Here is a 17,699-nt window from a genome sequence, read left to right on the forward strand (position 1 = left end):
TGTGTGTGTGTGTGTGTGTGTGTGTGTGTGTGTGTGCGCGCGTGCGATTATAGTGAAATATGTCTTTACAAATGTGAGACTCACTTTACACAAGATAAATGGCCCCCAAATAGCTGTACACTGAATTTCAGTAAAAATCAATTATACTTTGCACGAAGGAGTTCTTGAAAGGAGTCCTGGCTCCGAGCCTGGCTGGGTTGATGGTCAGCGCCACTGACGGGTTCTGCGGCTCTGCCCCCATGCATGGCCCCAGCGCTTTCCCCACCTTGTCACAACCCCTTTGGGACGGCCTCTCGCTGTTCCCATTTTACAGACGGAGCCGCAGCCTCACTGAGATGAGGCAACTCACTGAGGGGCACAGCTGGTGATTAGCTTGGCTGGGATCTGTCTTACCCGAATCCTGAGCTCTTAACCACATTCTGCTGCCCCCCCCCCCGCCGCCCCTGGAAATATAAAGAACATTAGTAATATCATAGCCACAGAGGGCCTGGCAATTAACAAGTTTTACGTTTGTTAATATCCACTGTCTCCTTCAATCCTGACAGCCTCCAGTGAGGCAGAGGGATCCGATCATTCCCATTTCACAGACGGGGACACAGGCGTGTTGAGGTGTGGTGACGTGTGTGATGTCCACAGCAGGGAATGGCTGAGCCGGGCCCAGGACCCAATTCTCCCCACGTTGGATCTTACCATCACCTCCTCTAGTTCACTCAGATCCGTAATTGCTGGGGAGGATGCGTGGGTCTAGCCCACTTTATCATGGTGTGGTTCTGCCTCTTTGCTATTTAATTTCTTTCCCTGCAATCCATACCCCATCTCTCCCTCTCCCCTCTCTCATGCTATGCCAACCGGCCAGGCTCCCCGCTCTTCCTTTGCCTGGACCGGGCTTTCTTAGAGAGTGGGCTTACCTTCTCGTTCTCCCCTCAGATGTCAGCTCATCCCATATAAAATAGACGCCCCCGCCCTCTCTGTCCCTCTTCACTTATTTCTCTCTTTTTCGCTTATTACCACCTATTTTATATTTACCTGACTTTTATTTTTTAAATTAAACAATTTTTTTTGGCCGCACTGTGTGGCATGCGGGATCTTACCCAGAGCAGGGATCGAACACCGTGCCCCCTGCAGTGGGAGTGCAGAGTCTTAACCACTGGACCGCCAGGGAAGTCCCTTACTTGACCTTTAAAAATGTGCCTTCTGCTCTAGAATATAAGCTCTCTGAGGGCAGGGATTTGTCTCTTTTGTCCATTTGCTGTAAGCACCCCCCTTGGCATCTACTTAACAGACATTCCGAAAACATCCTGTTTGTGTAGGAAGGAGATGGGGAGGAATGTCTGTCCCTGAGCCGTGCCCTGGACTTCTCCCCACTCCAGGATGAGCCCCAGGAAATATTGGGGGTGGGGGTGGTAAATGCAGCTGATATGTCCGTATGTGCCCATTGTGTTCAACTGGCATGACCTCCTTCCTGCCCCCACAACCCCCTTGCACTGATGCTTTATAAATATATTAGTGGCTGAATGATGTCACCGTAATGCATTTTGGGAATGGCGGTGTGGTTTACGCACACTTGAGTTGCCCTGAATGCAAACCTGACATCATACTGAAGGCAGCAGCGAACAGCATATGCACAGTAAACAGGCAAAGACTGTCTTATTGATTAACAGATGAGGCCTCTATTATTGATCAGAGCTCGGTGAGGAAATTTATCACTTTTAATTTCAGGGCTGCCAAATATTTCTGCCTCTGAGCCAGCCATTACAGAGACAATTTAAAGCGCATGCCTCCTCGCGAGGGGGCGGGGGGGGGGGTGTCTCTGCCTCTCTCTGCTTGGCTCCTGTGTCCTGGAACTGCCCATCCTTGCTGTTGGGCTAGGGGTTTGGGGGGAGTCTGGGTGGGGGTGGGGAGTGCAGAGGCTTCATGAATGGGGGCTGGCGTGGGAGCCCATGTCCATGGTATCCGCGTGGGAGGGGGGTTGTCACCCACAGTCACTGAAGACAGGGGACTTTCACACACTCAGCTCAGCTTTGTGACTTCAGCAAGGCAGGGGTGGAGCGGGGAGGACTTTGAGGGCATCCAGATGTGGTCAGGCCTGGGCCAAGCCGGCAGCCTTGCCGAGCTCGTGTGTGCTAATCTGCTTTCTCTTCATCTGAGCTTGTATGATGGCGTACATCCGGCCCTTGACTGCCTACCTGCGCTCCTTCCTTTCTCCCTGCTTCTCAGTCATTAAAGCAGATGCTCCTGCAGCCACATGGATGGCTGTCTTCTAAGAAACCTCCTCCCGCCCAGCCCTTTGAAGCTACGGCATGAGTAGGTTCCTCACCCAGAGGCAGGGCTCCAGCGCCATGGCGATGGTGATGGTGATGGTGAGTCCACGGGGCACCCTCCCCTTTTCAGTTCCTGCTTCCCTCCTCAGGCCCCTCCTCCCCCTTTCTTCTTTAGGGGGCCATGAGAACCGGTGGGATGTAGAAATAAAGAAATAAATACAGTTAAATCCGATCCCTTACAGATCCGCAGAAAATCATTGCTGGCTCATGATTTGGAACTGGGGACAGTTTCTCACTATGACAGGGCTGCGACTTCATCCACCCCCAGTCGTCCCACCGCTGCCCTTTGAGGTGCTTGCTGCATTTCCATTATAAATGGATGGAAAGTGGCTTGGCTGTCTCTAGTGTGAACACAAGTTGTGACTGCTTTGCCATCGAGTTCCCTGGCTCTTTCTTTGAAGCTCTAGAAGCCGCTGACAGGTCCTTAGCCCTAGGACGCCTGCAGTTTGTAGGGACACCTGGAGGGGATCACGGTATTCTCCCTGCCTTGAGGCGAAATTCAACTCCAGCCACCTAAGACAAATGACCACATTTATTTTTAAAGCGCTTAAGGAAAAGTGATTTCATATCTTTACTGGGGCACTTTATCACTCATTTATTTAGTTAATCAACTGATATTTATTGAGAATCTAATAGAGGGCATATGCTGCTCCTTATTAGGAATGTAGACAAGATCAGTGCCCTAAATGTTTATTAGTATTTAAGTCTATACTAGTTCAACTTGTATTCTGAGTTCTCGCCCTTAATGTGCTAAATAGTCCAAGGCCAAGATTTTAAAACTATTTAAAGAGTAGTGGAACCCTTTTTTCCAAATAGAATTTTACAAAACCTTGATGTATAAAAGCATAAATTGGATTTTAATTTTTTTTTATTTGGGGAAAGGGATTTCAGAGCCCAACTTCATATTCATGAGGCATCTTTGCAGATGGACCCCTAGGGAGGCTGAAGGGTATAGGGATTAAGAGCAAAGGCTGTGAAGTCAGGCTCCCTGGGTTTGAATCCACCTCTGTGGTTACCTACTGTGTGACACTGGGAAAGCTATTTAACCTCTCTGTTCTTGAGTTGTCTCATCTGCTAAATGGGTGTAATCATACTATGTCCTTTAAAAGGTAGTTAGGAGGGCTTCCCTGGTGGCACAGTGGTTGAGAATCTGCCTGCTAATGCAGGGGACACGGGTTCGAGCCCTGGTCTGGGAGGATCCCACATGCCGCGGAGCAACTAGGCCCGTGAGCCACAACTACTGAGCCTGCGCGTCTGGAGCCTGTGCTCCACAACAGGAGAGGCCGTGATAGTGAGAGGCCTGCGCACCGCGATGAAGAGTGGCCCCCACTCACCGCAACTAGAGAAAGCCCTCGCACAGAAACGAAGACCCAACACAGCAAAAAAAAAAAATTAATTAATAAAACTCCAACCCCCAACATCTTAAAAAAAGTAAAAAAAGGTAGTTAGGATTAAATGAAATGATACCTCCTAAATACTTAGCCTCATGCCTGGTATACGCCACAGCCTCAGGAAATCTGAGATGGTTTGAAAACAGCACTAGACTGCTTTCTACTACAAATATGTAGAAGAAGTAGTTCTGTCTCTTACAAGACTCTGATATGAAACTAAAACACAGGTACACTTAAAGAAATGCTCAGACGTGTTGAAAGGAACGCAGTGCAGCTGCAGATTAGAAAGGGTAGAGCAGTGAGGGGCCCGGCGTGCTTGGCGCATGCGTACTCCGGTCTTGGAAATGGACTAGGACCGGAGCAGACAGGAATGAGGCGGGGCGTTGCTCAGGCACAGAGACCCACCGAGGATCAAGCGGCGCCCACAGAGGGCCAGGGAGGACAATTTCTAGTGGAGCTGGACAGACAACTGGGTCAGGTTATGGAAGGCCTTGAAGCCAAGTAGAGGAATTTAGAATCAGTGCAAATTGTGAGCCACTGTATTATTTTTTTAACTTTTAATTTTATATTGGCGTATAGCCGATTAACAATGTTGTGATAGTTTCAGGTGCACAGCAAAGGGACTCAGCCATACATACACATGTATCCATTCTCCCGCAGACTCCCCTCCCATCCAGGCTGCCACATAACACTGAGCAGAGTTCCCTGTGCTGTACAGTAGGTCCTTATTGGTTATCCTTTTTAAATAGAGCAGTGTGTACATGTCAATCCCAAACTCCCTAACTCTCCCTTCCTTCCCCCCTCCCCGCCGTAACCATAAGTTCATTCTCTAAGGCTGTGAGTCTGTTTTGTAAATACATGTATTTGTATCATTTCTTTTTAGATTCTGCATATAAGCGATATCATACGATATTTCTCTTTCTCTGTCCGACTTACTTCACGTGATATGACAATCTCTAGGTCTATCCGTGTTGCTGAAAATGGCATCATTTCATTCTTTTTTATGGCTGAGTAATATTCCATTGCATATATGTACCACATCTTCTTTACCCATTCCTCTGTTGATGGACGTTCAGGCTGCTTCCATGTCTTGAGCCATGGTATCTTTTTGAGCAAGGAAACGTGAGGAATCAAGTGGCCTTCAAGGAACCTGCCTCTGTTGGGTGGATCGGAGGGTGGCTGATGGTGTGGCAACTCTCCTGAGTCATTGGGTCATTCTGGGCATGACCCAACAAGGGCCTCGGTAGGGGCAGTGGTTATCGACATGCAGTGGAAGAGATGCATCTAGAAGACATTTTGAGGGAAAACTGCCAAGGCTTGTGACAGGCGCCCCCTGGACGAGATAACAGAGCCTTGAAGACTGTTAGCAAGTGGTAGAAAGTCATCTTCACATCGTGACACTGGTTCCAGAAAAGTTGATCAAATTGAATTGCATTGAATTGATTTCGTTTATTCCATAGATATGTACAGTAATACGTTCCCACTGGGTGTCAGGCAGATGCAGCTGTGCGTGAGGTGACATATTCCCTCCCTCGGGGAGCTGGAAACGGAGCCACAGGCATTTAGGAGACACCCTGGTGAGGCCGTGACCCAGAATGTACAGGGTGCTGTGGGAGCACAGAGGAGGACTGCCTCACCCAGACAGGGGGCAAGGGTTTGGGAGCTGAGGAATGAATGATGAAGCGGGGCTAGCCGTACTGTGGGGCTGGGGAGAGGGGCAGGAGTGTCAGAGCCAGAGGAGGTACAGAAAGATCCTTGGATACCTTGCAGTGAAGAAGCAAAGGGCTGGAGACCAGGGAACAAGGATGAGGAGAGAGAAGAAGCAGGAAAGAGAAGTGCAAGAAGGGCTTTGTGAGTCACCGTGTAGAGTTTGGACTTTATCCTGAAGGCACTGGGAAGTCATTCAGAGGTTTTAAATGGTCAGGAACAGGAGGTGGCCAGGTAGACAGTTTAGTTTTAGACGCACTGAGCTAGGGATTTATCCAGGTAGTGATATGTCAGCAATTCCTATCTTCCTGTAAAATATAATCTGGGCAACAGGGCACGTTACTCCTCATTGGATCACATACTCCTTTCCATCTCTCACCTGGAGCCAGCCGCCCAGAATCCCCCTTCTTCTTGGGCATTGCTCCCGGACCCCATCTCTGTTTGTCTTGGTTATGCTGGTTCTGTTCCCTGTTCTGTCTGGGAGAGCCCTCGGTGGGGGCATTCGGAGCTCAGTTGGGTGGGTGATCACATCTTGGAGGAGGGTCTGGGCTGGCTGCTGGGACCATGGGTTATTCCTGACTTGGGATCTTCACAGGTGTTAAGCCCCCTCCCCCAGGGTCCACCTGCAAGATTTTGGCCCACGACGCCCTCTCCTAATGCAATATCACTCTTGATAGTAAGGTAACTGCCTCTCCTTTCTTTCAGCGGGTGCCAAAGCCTTTGTCTGTGATCAGTGTGGTGCCCAGTTTTCGAAGGAGGATGCCCTGGAGACACACAGGCAGACCCATACTGGTGAGTGACTGATCCCCGTCCCCCAGGTCCTCCGCAGTGTGACGGCACATGGACGTGAGTATCTTGTTTCCCCAGGGGAGCTGTGAGAGGGGATGGCTTGTGCCATGCTCAGCTACCGTTGCTTGTGGGGCTGGCTGGGCAGGAGTTTATGTGTGTGACTTTGCCCCAGAACAACAGCTGCCCTGGATTAGGCCAAGACCTCTGTCTCTAATAGGCCACTTAGATCCTATCTTCATGGAGACTCTTGTGGAGGCCTTAGGAAGCCCGTGATGTTATCTAAGCATCCCTGTCCCTTGGTGAAGGGTCAGGAAACCTGCACCCCAGCTGACTAACTCTGAAACCGTCATGTAGTGGGCTGGTCCTCCCCCTGCAACAGTCTAGTCATTGTCTGAAAGCAAGCAGTCTGTCCACAGGGTTGCGTTTGAACAATATTAACGAACAATGATACTGCTGTGATTTCACGGCATCAGTGTCATCTCATCGTGGTAGCTGACTCCATCATCATCATCATCATCAATGTAGCTTCACAGTTACTGAACGTTCACAAGGTGCCAGGCACTGTTCTCGGTGCTTTACCTGATCTCATTTGTCCAGTCTTTCCATAACTTTGTTAGGTAGGAGGCTATTCCCATGTCATAGATGAGGAAACCGAGGTTCAAAGGGAGGAAAGTGACTTGCTGAAGTGAACACTGAGGACAGGAGTGGTATGGCTTAGACTGCCTGGTTTAATCCTGATTCTGCCACTTACTATCTGTGGGACCTTGGATCAGTTACTCAAGCTCTCTTAATCTGGGTTTCCTCGTCTGTTAGAAAAGTGGAGTAATAATGGCACCTACCTCATAGCATCGATTTTTGGGGGAGATTAAATAAGATATTTAATTAAATAAGATATTTAATTAAATAAGATTAAATAAGATACTTTATTTGAAGTGCTTTGGGGAATGCCTAGCTCATAATAAACATTCAATAAATAGTAGTAGATGCATTTAATTTAATAAATATTTATTCAGTTCCTATAATGTGCTCCGCACTGTTGGGGTCTTTAGATAACATTCTTCATGGAACTGAGATTCTCCAAGGGAGACAGGATACGCAAATAATTGTGCAGTATAATGCCAGGTCATAGTAAGTGCTAGTGAGAAAAAATATAGCAGGATAGAGAGAAAAGTGGTATTTTAGATCAGATGGTCAGGCTTCTGTGAGGAGACATCTGAGTAGAGTCCTAAAGTTGGGAAGTGAGTCATTCAAAGGTTTCAGGGAAGAAGGTCTGAGCAAAGGGAGCAAGCAAAAGCCCTGAGGCTGTGTTGAACTTCACAAGTTCAAGGAAGAGCACGAAGAGCAGTGTGTGGTCGAGGGGAGGGGAGTGAGGTGCAGAGAGTGGTGGGAGGTGAGATTGGAAATCAGGTGGGTCTCTCAACCCTGGCAAGGAATTTGGATTTTCTTCTGCATGTGCCAAGAGTCCTCGGGAGGGGGACAAAAATATTTGCAAATCATACATCTGATAAGAAACTTTTGGTTTGAAAATGTAAAGAACCCTTAGGACTCAATAATAAAAATACAGAATAAAACGTGTGCTAAGGATCTGAATAGACATTTCTCCAAAAATAGACATATGGTCACTGAGCGCATGAAAAGATGTTTGACATCATTAGCCATCAGGGAAATACAAATCAAAATCACAGTGAGATACGACTTGACACCCATCAAGATGTAGCTCTAATGAAATACTGGCAGTAGGAAGTGATGTTGAGAATGTGGGACAGTCAGAACCCTCACACACGGCTGGTGGGAGCGTCAAATGCTGCCGCCCCCTTGGAAGAGAGTCGGGCAGCTCCTCAGAAAGTTAAACAGTTACCGTGTGACCCAGCAATTCCACCCCTACGTGTGCGAAAACCTGTATCTACACAAAAACTTTCACATAAGTGTTCATAACAGCATTATTATTTACAATGGTCAAAAAGGTAGAGGTAACTCAACGTCCACCTACTGATGAACGGATAAACAAAATGTAATTTATCCATACCATGGGGTATTATTCATCTATAAAAAGGAATGAAGTATTGACACATTCCGTAACATGGATGAATCTTCAAAACATCATGCTCAGTGGAAGAAGCCAGTCACAAAAGGCCACATAGTGTGTGATTCTGCTTATATGAAACATCCAGCATAGACAAATTATAGAAATAGAAAGTAAATTAGTAAATGCCAGGGGCTGGGAGATTTGGGGGGAAATAGGGAGTGACTGCAAGGTATGGGGTTTCTTTTTGGCGGGATGAAAATGTTCTAAAATCGATTGTGGTGATGGTCATGCATCTCTGAATATATTAAAACCTATCGACTTTATACTTTCAAAGCATGAACTGTGTATTATATGGTATATGAATTATGTCTCAGTAAAGCTGCCTATACCTGCACACGCAAACGTTTATAGAAAAGGGGGAATATAGTCCATTGGAAGCTGTTGAAGGGGGGGATGGCATGACTTGATTTATGGGTTTAAAATATCACCCTGGTTCCTGTGTTGAGAACTGACCATAGGAATGTTTCAGTTATCAATTGCTGTAGAAGAAACCACTCCAACAGTAGATTAAAGCCACGATGTGTTACTATCTCAGACAGTTCTGTAGTTGACTGTGCTCAGCTGGGCAGTTTTCACTTGGTTGCAGTCGGATGGTGTCTGGGACCGGAGGCGTCTGCAGGCTCGATAGGGCTGGGTGTCCACGATGGCTTCCTCATTCATATATCCGCCTCCCAGTCCACCCCATGGCCTCTATCTACAGCAGAGCAGCCTGGACTTCTCGCCTGCCTGCTCAGGGCTCCAAGAGTCAGGAAGCAGAGACTGCCAGCCCTCTTAAAAGCTAGGCTGGAAACACATAGCATCACTTCCGCCATATTTCATTGCTCTTAGCAGGCACAGGACAGCCCCAGATTCAAAGATGGAAGAGTAGACTCCCCTTCTCAGGGGGGAATGACAGACACATAGGGGAAGAGGAACTGGGGCAGCCATCTGTGGAGACAAGCCACTAAGCGACCACAGGGACTGGAGGGGAAGAAGGAAGATCGGTCAACTGCTGCTGCTGTTACAATTATTGTCAATATCTTCTTGTCCTTCTGCCTCACAAAATCAGCCCCTCTGAGTGGAAGACATACGTCCTAGCCCTGGTATCAAGGGCTTTGGGCTGGTGTTGCCCTGGCCTGTGGCAGCAGGAGGAGAACTTTCTAGGTGAGCTGTCATTCCAGCCAGTGACCCCCTGGCTTTGTTAAAGAAGGGAACTTGGCAAGATTTTGCCCGGAGTTGCAGAGCTGGTTATCTTCAAAGCCAGAGGAGGACGTAGGTCTCCCAGGCTCCCAGCCAGTTTCTTATTGCTGGACCACATATGTAACCAAGAATCCTAGTCTGAGAATTCAAGCTGGGGAGCTGAGGAGACCGAGATCTGAGCCAGCTTCGCCAAGCAGCTTCATTCTGTCCATCCAGATTAAACTTGCAGCAGCAGGGAGCAAGCTGCCCTCACAGCCAGGGCCAGGGCGAAAGGCTGAGTCCCTGCTCGGTGAGCGGATAGGGGTATTGTTCACAAGCAGACCCCACACACTCATTGAGCACCTTCTGTGTGCCTGGCGCCCACTGGGGATATGGCGGTGAGCAACACAGAGGTGCTCCCTGTATTTCTTTATCAAACAACTTTATTGAGATATAATTTACATACCGTTCACCTGTTTAAAGTATCCAGTTCAATGGTTTTTGATATATTAGTGTATTTTAAAACGGTTGTAAAAGATATATACATAAAATCTGCCATTTTAGCTATTTTGAAGTGTACAATTCAGAGCAGTTAATGATATTCCAACCTGTTTTTAGAGTTTGGTATTGATTCAGCTTTGAAAGTCAGGAGGCATCTTAGGACCAATGCCCTTCCAGGATTTATTAAGTCAGTGAAGACTTGAAAGTGATCAACACTTTCCAAAAAAGGATATTAGTTTCAGGTATGATTGGAAAGAACCTGGAGTTTGAGTCAGAAGCTGAGGAGGGGGCATCTGACTCCACTGTCTAGCAGGTAAATCACCTTGTTCCTCATCCTTTCTGACCTTCAAGTCTCCTCACCTGCAAAGGAGTATAGTGCCCATCCTTCTTGTAGCAGAGGTGGGTCCCAGCCCATTCAGACTTACTTTTGCTTTATCTCCAAGTTGAATCCAAATTGTGGAGGAGAGACCAAGGTGGATGCTTTGAGAAAGGCTCCCTCCCCACCTGGCTGTGAGCGCAAGGCAAGCTCCCGCTGAGTGAGGGACTTCGGCCACTCCCTGGTGTGGGGCAGGGTGCCCTTGGCTGGCGAGAGAGGTGGTAGCAGCCTTATCCTCAGCATTGGGTTGGCAACGAGGCAGCTCTTCTGATGCCCGTTTATCATCTATAGTGCTGTTTCCTGCAAAACCCAGATAGATCCTTAGACTCTTAATAATCAATGAAAGCACACAACTTGAAATCTAGTTGCCATCTCCATTCTAAGACAGGGGGCCTCTGAGGAAGAAAGAGGCCTGGGTATGAGGAATGCTGAAAATGACGCTAATGTTACTGGACTGGGAAAAGCCGGTGGGGTACCAGGTATCGTTGGAGAGCCATCAGGAGGGCAGAGAGAGAACTCTGTAAAGGAGAAGCAATCGAGACCCTGGGAGAGTAAAGTCATTGTAATGACACCTTCATAGTTCTTTTTTTTTTGGCCACGCCACGTGGCATGTTGGATCTTAGTTCCCCGACCAGGGATCAAATCCGTGCCTCCTGCACTGGAAGCATGGAGTCTTAACTGCTGAACCGTCGGGGAAGTCCCCACCTTATATTTCTGATACCTTTGTTGATCCAACTCTAACTTCAGTGCCCTTTCCACCAGTCCCCAGCTGCCTGCACATTGACTCACTGTTGTCTGTGGGTGTGTGGCTGAACGGTTTAGGGAGAGGTCGTGTAGGTTGTGGCCCTTTCTTGGGCAGGGCTCTTTTGGATCCCTGTGACCCATTTAACTAAGAATCCTCAACACCCTGATGCCCATGTTCCCCTTGGGAGATAGGATACAATTTCCCTGAAACAGATCAGGTCTGGGAGTTCCATGCCCAACGCCGCCCGCCATGTCGGAATTCACAGAGCTAACGTGTGGCATGGCATCAGATGAGTGATCGGGGTGCCTCACAGGTGTTCTTGACACTGAAAAATGAATTTAGTAGAAAGTATTTCCAATTCTGTTTTCGTCAAACAAAAGTCATCTTCACGTCTCATCCTTTTGACCCCACTTACCCTGGATTTCTGTCCTGGTGTGTGTGACCCCTCCTTGTGCCCTCCTCCAGGATCTTTTTTTTTTAATATATGAATTTATTTATTTTATTTATTTATTTTTGGCTGCATTGGGTCTTTGTTGCTGAGTGCGGGCTTTTCTCTAGTAGCGGCGAGCAGGGCTACTCTTCGTTGTGGTACACGGACTTCTCATCGCGGTGGCTTCTCTTGTTGCAGAGCACAGGCTCTAGGTCCGCGGGCTTCAGTAGTTGTGGCATGTGGGCTCAGTAGTTGTGGCTCGCGGGCTCCAGAGTGCAGGTTCAGTAGTTGTGACGCAAGTGCTTAGTTGCTCCACGGCATGTGGGATCTTCCCAGACCAGGGCTCAAAACCATGTCCCCTGCCTTGGCAGGCGGATTCTTAACCACTGCGCCACCAGGGAAGCCCTCCCTCCAGGATCTTGGTGGCCTCCGGCTGGTGCTCAGGGAGGACACACTTATGATTGGGTTGGGCTCAGGCTTCGTTGTCACACTTCAGTTTTCTGTTTTGCTACAGTGAAGACTTTGAGGAGATAAACAGAGTCACTTTACACCTTTTATATTATGACAAATACATATTGCAAAACACTGCTGCTTCCAAAATGTTTGGGTTGCAGAGAAGTGAGGAATTAACAGCTCTGCAGCTCCCCAAGATGCTTGTACTTCATTTACACATCAGAATTTTTTTACACTGTTCAGTAAAATAAAAAGCGAGAAAACACACATCCACGCACGTGTACGCACACACATCCACTGCACCACTTGGGTTCTATATCAGGAACGTCTTAAATTAGTAAGTAGTTCTTTAAAGTCCAGATAAACTGATAAATACCGTTAATGGCTTAATTTATACTCTGGGTTTGAAATCTGACACATGGACACTATCTTGGCTCAGGAAACGCAAGTGGTTTTGTGCCAGAGGTTTTAATGACCGATCAGTAATATAAATTGCTGCATCACTGAACAGAAATAGCTTCTCTGTGTCATTTGATCTGGAAACTTCTCCGGCCAGGCAGCAGTTAATAAATTTAAAAATAATTACCCTCTTCATTCAAAGTCAAACTAATTAGGAGTGGGTTTTACAAATCATAATGTTGTCCAAGCCACTGTCCGTCCCCGTTTGGGATTTGAACAGGCCTGGGGGGCAACGGCTGGGATCAGGTGGCATTAATTAGAAGGCAGGGGAGATACCACAGCTGCTGAGCTGAAGGTGAGGGGGTTGGGACAGTCTGCAGTGTGCCCTGTGGGGGAGGGAGTGAGGAGAGCTCAGTGGGGCAGCCTTGGGGTTGAGCTGTAGGAACCTACAGCTCTTTTAATCCATATGTAAGGAACTCAGAGCACCTGCCTCTGTGTGATCTGAGCATGGGGGAGATGAGGCCAATGCTAGTGTTTGGGGGCCAGGCCTGAGAGACTATGAGAACCCCAAAAGCAGGAAAGGCAGATGTGCAGTTGGCTGGGGAGGATGGACCTGCCTAAAGGCAGGGGAGTGGGGAGGAGGACCTCTCGAGGGCTTTATTCACTCGGCAGGTTGGGGCCCTGATAGCAGGGGTCAGGTTTGTCTTGCAGGCTTCAGGGAAGAGGGACCATTGGGACCTGATGTCTGAGTGTGACATTCAGGGTGTTGGGAGCATAGTGACACACAGGACTTGGGATCTGGTGTCAGACCGTCTAGATTCAAATCCCAGTCCCATCACTTCCACATTTTATGAGCTTGGGCAGGTTGCTTAACTTCCCTAAGCCTCCACTTCCTCCCTGGTAACATGATGGCAATGATGCTATCGTACAAGGGATATTGTGAGGATTCAAGTTGATGATCCGTGGAAAGCACTGAGCATAGGCCTTACATGGAGTAAACTCTCAGTAAATGGTGGTGGTGGTTACTAACACTGAACCATCGTGGTCTTCACCAGAGGTCGTGGAGGGTACCCATTCCCCTGACTAGGTAGGTGAGAGGGGAAGGGCCAGGTTGACAGTAATGGTGGTGGAGGAATGGGAATGGTGTACAGCTGCTTTTCCAAGGTGATGGGAGCTTTGAGGATCCCTGACTTGTCCTCTGGCCAAGAGGACGTTTCCAGCATGCTCAGAGAGCTAACAGCCCCTGGAGCCCTCTAGGTGCAGTGGGGAGGAGTGAGGGCAGAATGAAGTTCTGCATGTTGAACAATCTCACAGAACAGATTTGGTAGATCTTATTTAAGGCCCTAGCTAGAATGCTCAAAGCTGCCCAGGAGGACCACCCTCTACCAATATCTAAGCAAATGCTGTATACAGCTAGGTCAGACAAGCTACAGAGCTGGGGTAAGCACGAAGCAGGTGTTCCCCCTTCCAGGAGCAGCAGGGATATGCCCTGCCACATCTTAGAGGATGCCTCATTGGTTGGTGCCCTTGAAGGCTGAGGAATCTTGAGTCCCCTGCTGGTGTCCTGGCCCATGTCTGTTACCATTAGGAACCTGGGTATTCTGGAAATATAACTAAGACCTTCTGTGTGATGCCTCCTTATCCCCTCTCAGTGCCCTGGTAAGGAAAAGAGGCTAAAGTCATTCCTAGGTTTAGGAGTTCTGGGGCTAGGAAGCTTCAGGGAAGCCCTAGAGGCCAGGACACTAGGTTGAACTAGATCACCAGACTTGCCCCAAAGCAATTCCGCTCTCTCCTCCAGCCCCCACCCTGCCTCACCAAGTCAGCCAGGTCAGTGACTTCAGTTTGCTACAGATCAGAGTAGCCTATGCAGCTGGTTTGTCCCATAATTCCTTCATTCATTTAGTCCCTAAGTTTTAAAGTACCTACTATGTGCAACGGGCTTTGTGGACCCAGTGCCTAATGGTGAAGAAAACTTGGTGCCTGCCTTCCTAAAGGCTACAGTGCTGTGGAAGAAATGAACAAGTAGGGCAAATTTCCCTTGGGTACAGATAATATAATAACTGTACTCAATTGGATACTTTGGAGATATAATTTTATTAAGTCCTCATTACAGTCCTAAAACAGACATTTTTCCTCCCTATTCTTTGCTAGAGAAAACAGAGACAGGTTAAGGACGGCCTGTCCAGGGTGGGTAGAATGTGTGCCTCGGGGTCTTGCACCCCAGAGCCCATGTTTTACTGCTGCCTTCCCTCCCCATGTGGGCCTGGACATTGTACCTAATGTGCAGCCCGGGGGCTCAACTCTGCCCGTTCAACAGCCTAGGAAACTAGGGCTCAGAAGCCCATATTTGAAAAAGGGGGTCAGTTAAGAACAAACAAGCCAAACTAGAATTAGGACCCACGAGTTCTTACTTCCAGTCCAAAGTTCTCTCCACTCTGACTGCAAAATAAGGACTTTCTTTCACTGGCCTAGAAAAAACTGCTTCATTTCCACCTTCCTGCGTCACAGAGGAAGCCACTCAAGCAGATGCAAATGCTGGTTCTCATCCTCTCCGTGTCAGCTGCAGGAGGGTCCTGCGGTCCAGGAACAGCTAACATGCCTGGTGGCCAAGGGCAGCCGTGCTGCGGGGCCTGCCCTCCCCTGATAGCAGGGAGCGGATGCTGGAGGGCACCCTGCCCCAGGGCCCTCTCCTTTTCAGTGTGAAGGAGGCTAGGAGGCACACTGTTGTGGCTTTGGAAGGAGAAGGCAATGAGAAAACACTCTCTCGCACGCACACACACACACACACACACACACACACACACACACACTGCAGCTCAGTAAACACCCCCTTTGAACGCACAGAGCTATACCCCCACCTTGGTGGTGTCGGCTGGCTACCTGCTTGCACTGGCCCCTCTCTCCCTCCTGGTACATTAACGATGCTTGGAAAAAGCTCTGGGGACAGTCTCCGGCCCTGAACTTCAGAGGAGAAAATGAAGTCCTTGTTTGCAGGACTTTCGGTGGTAGATGGCCAGGCAGTTCAGAGACTTGAAAGAGTAAGCAGCAGCATTCCTTCCCTCGGGGCGGTGCCGGCCTTGCTCCCCTCCTGTCCCGGGCCTGGCACGAGGGGCGGCACTGGGCACAGAGGAGCCGCATCAGGGTGGCTGGCCCCTGTCCTCCAGCAGTAGGAAAACCAGCAACTGTTCTGGCTCCTGCTCCCAAGGGCAGCCTCTGGGTGCCCAACCTCAGAGGACGGGGGAGGGGAAGGCAGAAGGGCCAGCGGACAAGAAGGAACTTCACCTACCCAAAACTTGTCGTGGAAAAAGGCAGAGCGAGCCTCACACCCCTGCCCACGCCGGAGGGCACGCACAGGACAGGGCAGGGGGTCATCGGATGGACACGTGGACTCCACTTAGGTTGGCATGACCTCCCCATTGAAAACATAATAGCTTTTGACTTTTCTAAATATCAGGGGTGATTTGTATAGCATTTCACGTGGCGTGCCAGGGAACTGAACCTGAGAAAGCCCAAGCTCGGAACGGCTGCTGAACGTCATGGGCACTTTGGGAGGGAGAGTCATGTGCTGCTGTTTGTACAGTCAATTCACCAGCATAGATTTACTCTTGACCTCATTTCATGCTGTTACTATAATGGCATGTTTGATGCCTAATATAGAGTTTTATTTTCCAAGCCCAGGGCTCTCGGCTCTGTTGGAGCTGCTTGCGGTGGCATAGGGAAGGACAACCCAGCTGTCACCTGCTGGCCCAGACAAGCCATCCTTCTGCCCCGTTCCCCCTAGTGGCACCCAGGGTCCCTCTGGGCTCCTTCTGGATGGACCCCCAGTGCTTCTTTTTAATCAATAAATTTTGCTGGTTTTTTTTTTTTTGAGTGATTTTAGATTTACAGCAGCATTGAGTGGAAAGTAGAGAGAGTCCCACGTACCCTCTTCTCCCCGCGCTACCACGACTCCCCCACTGTGAACATCCCCCATCGGTGTGGTGTATTTGTTACAACTGATGAAACTACATTGACACATCATTATCACGCAAAGTTTATGTTAACGGGTCATTTTGGTTGTTGTAAACTCTCTGGGCTTTGATAAATGTATAATGACGTGCATCCACCATTGTGTCATGCAGAAGAGTTTCACCGCGCTACAGATCCTCTGTGCTCTGCCCATCCATCACCCCAGTGCTTTTTATGTGAAGCATTGCTGCTTTGAGAGGTTTGGCTCTCTTGGGATTGGAGAGGAAAATTGACCCGAGGTTGATTTGGGGTTAGAAAAGGTTGAAGCTCATTCACTCAAGTAGACATCTTGAGCATCTGCTTTGTGCTGGACATTGATGCTGGGTCCTGGAATAGGGATACAGCAGCAACCAGGACTGGTCCCCACCTTCCCCAGCCTCCCATCGTAGTGGAAATGATGAACGTTATTGTGTGACAGCCGCATGGTATTTGGAAAAGCAATAGTGAATGAGGAGAAAGGAGAACCGAGTTCTTATCCTGGCTCTGTCACAGGCTTGCTTTATGACGTGGGACAAATGGCCTTGTTTCTCTGCCTCTCTCAAATGTGGGGAGTGGGAATTAGGTAAGAAAAATTGCTGTTTGAGGGGTTCCACGGTTCCAAGCGCAGCCTGAGATTCCAGCCTTGTAGGGATGGTCTACATTTTCTCAACGTCAGCACATTTGTAAACTCTGATGAATATGATCTGTGGACGTTTACAGTTTCTGTCTCTCACCAGTTAGCAAGCATTTCTTTCATTTTATTTAGATGCTTATTCAATAAAAAATTAAATGCATACTGTGTGTGAAGAAGAGATTAATGGTGAAGATCTTTTGCCTTTTAAAAACTATTCCAGAAGTTTGAAGGGAATGATAGTGTTTTGATCTTTTTTTAAATCATGATGATATTTTTAATTGAAAATTTCAAATATACAGAAAAATTACAGATTACTAAAAGAAATTCCCATAGGTATCCTTCATTTAGATTTGCCAATTAACATTTTTCCATATCTGTTTTATTTTTCTCTTTTTCACACACACACACACACACACACACACACCCTAAAGAGAAAAATAAAGCAATATCTCTATCGTCTTTCTTTCTATCTATCTATCATCTGTCTATCATGTACATCTAATTTTTTGAACAATGGTGATAAATTATTTAAAATTTTCAGACCAAATGTGACAGTGTTTTGATCTTTGAGGACTATTGTTCAGAACTTGGACTGTGCTGGCACTGGTGCTTTTATATATTATCTGATAGAGCCAGCATCACCCCACTAAGAGGCAGTTCACTGCCTGTATCACTGCTGAGGAGTCGCTGGCTCAGAGAGGTTTAAGTAACATGACTCATTC

At 48.1% G+C, this 17,699-nt stretch overlaps 1 protein-coding gene across 1 annotated transcript in view; it reads left to right on the forward strand.

Annotated features, from left to right (window-relative positions):
- Positions 1 to 17,699, forward strand: part of ZBTB16 (zinc finger and BTB domain containing 16) — a 195,585-nt gene that overhangs the window by 124,926 nt on the left and 52,960 nt on the right. Inside the window, exon 4 of the mRNA XM_067751082.1 lies at positions 6,125 to 6,211. Coding sequence (XP_067607183.1) covers positions 6,125 to 6,211 — 87 coding nt within the window. The remainder of the gene's footprint in view (positions 1 to 6,124; positions 6,212 to 17,699) is intronic.

Source organism: Pseudorca crassidens, chromosome 9 (genome assembly GCF_039906515.1).
Source record: "Pseudorca crassidens isolate mPseCra1 chromosome 9, mPseCra1.hap1, whole genome shotgun sequence".
Classification (NCBI taxonomy): Eukaryota; Metazoa; Chordata; class Mammalia; order Artiodactyla; family Delphinidae; genus Pseudorca; species Pseudorca crassidens.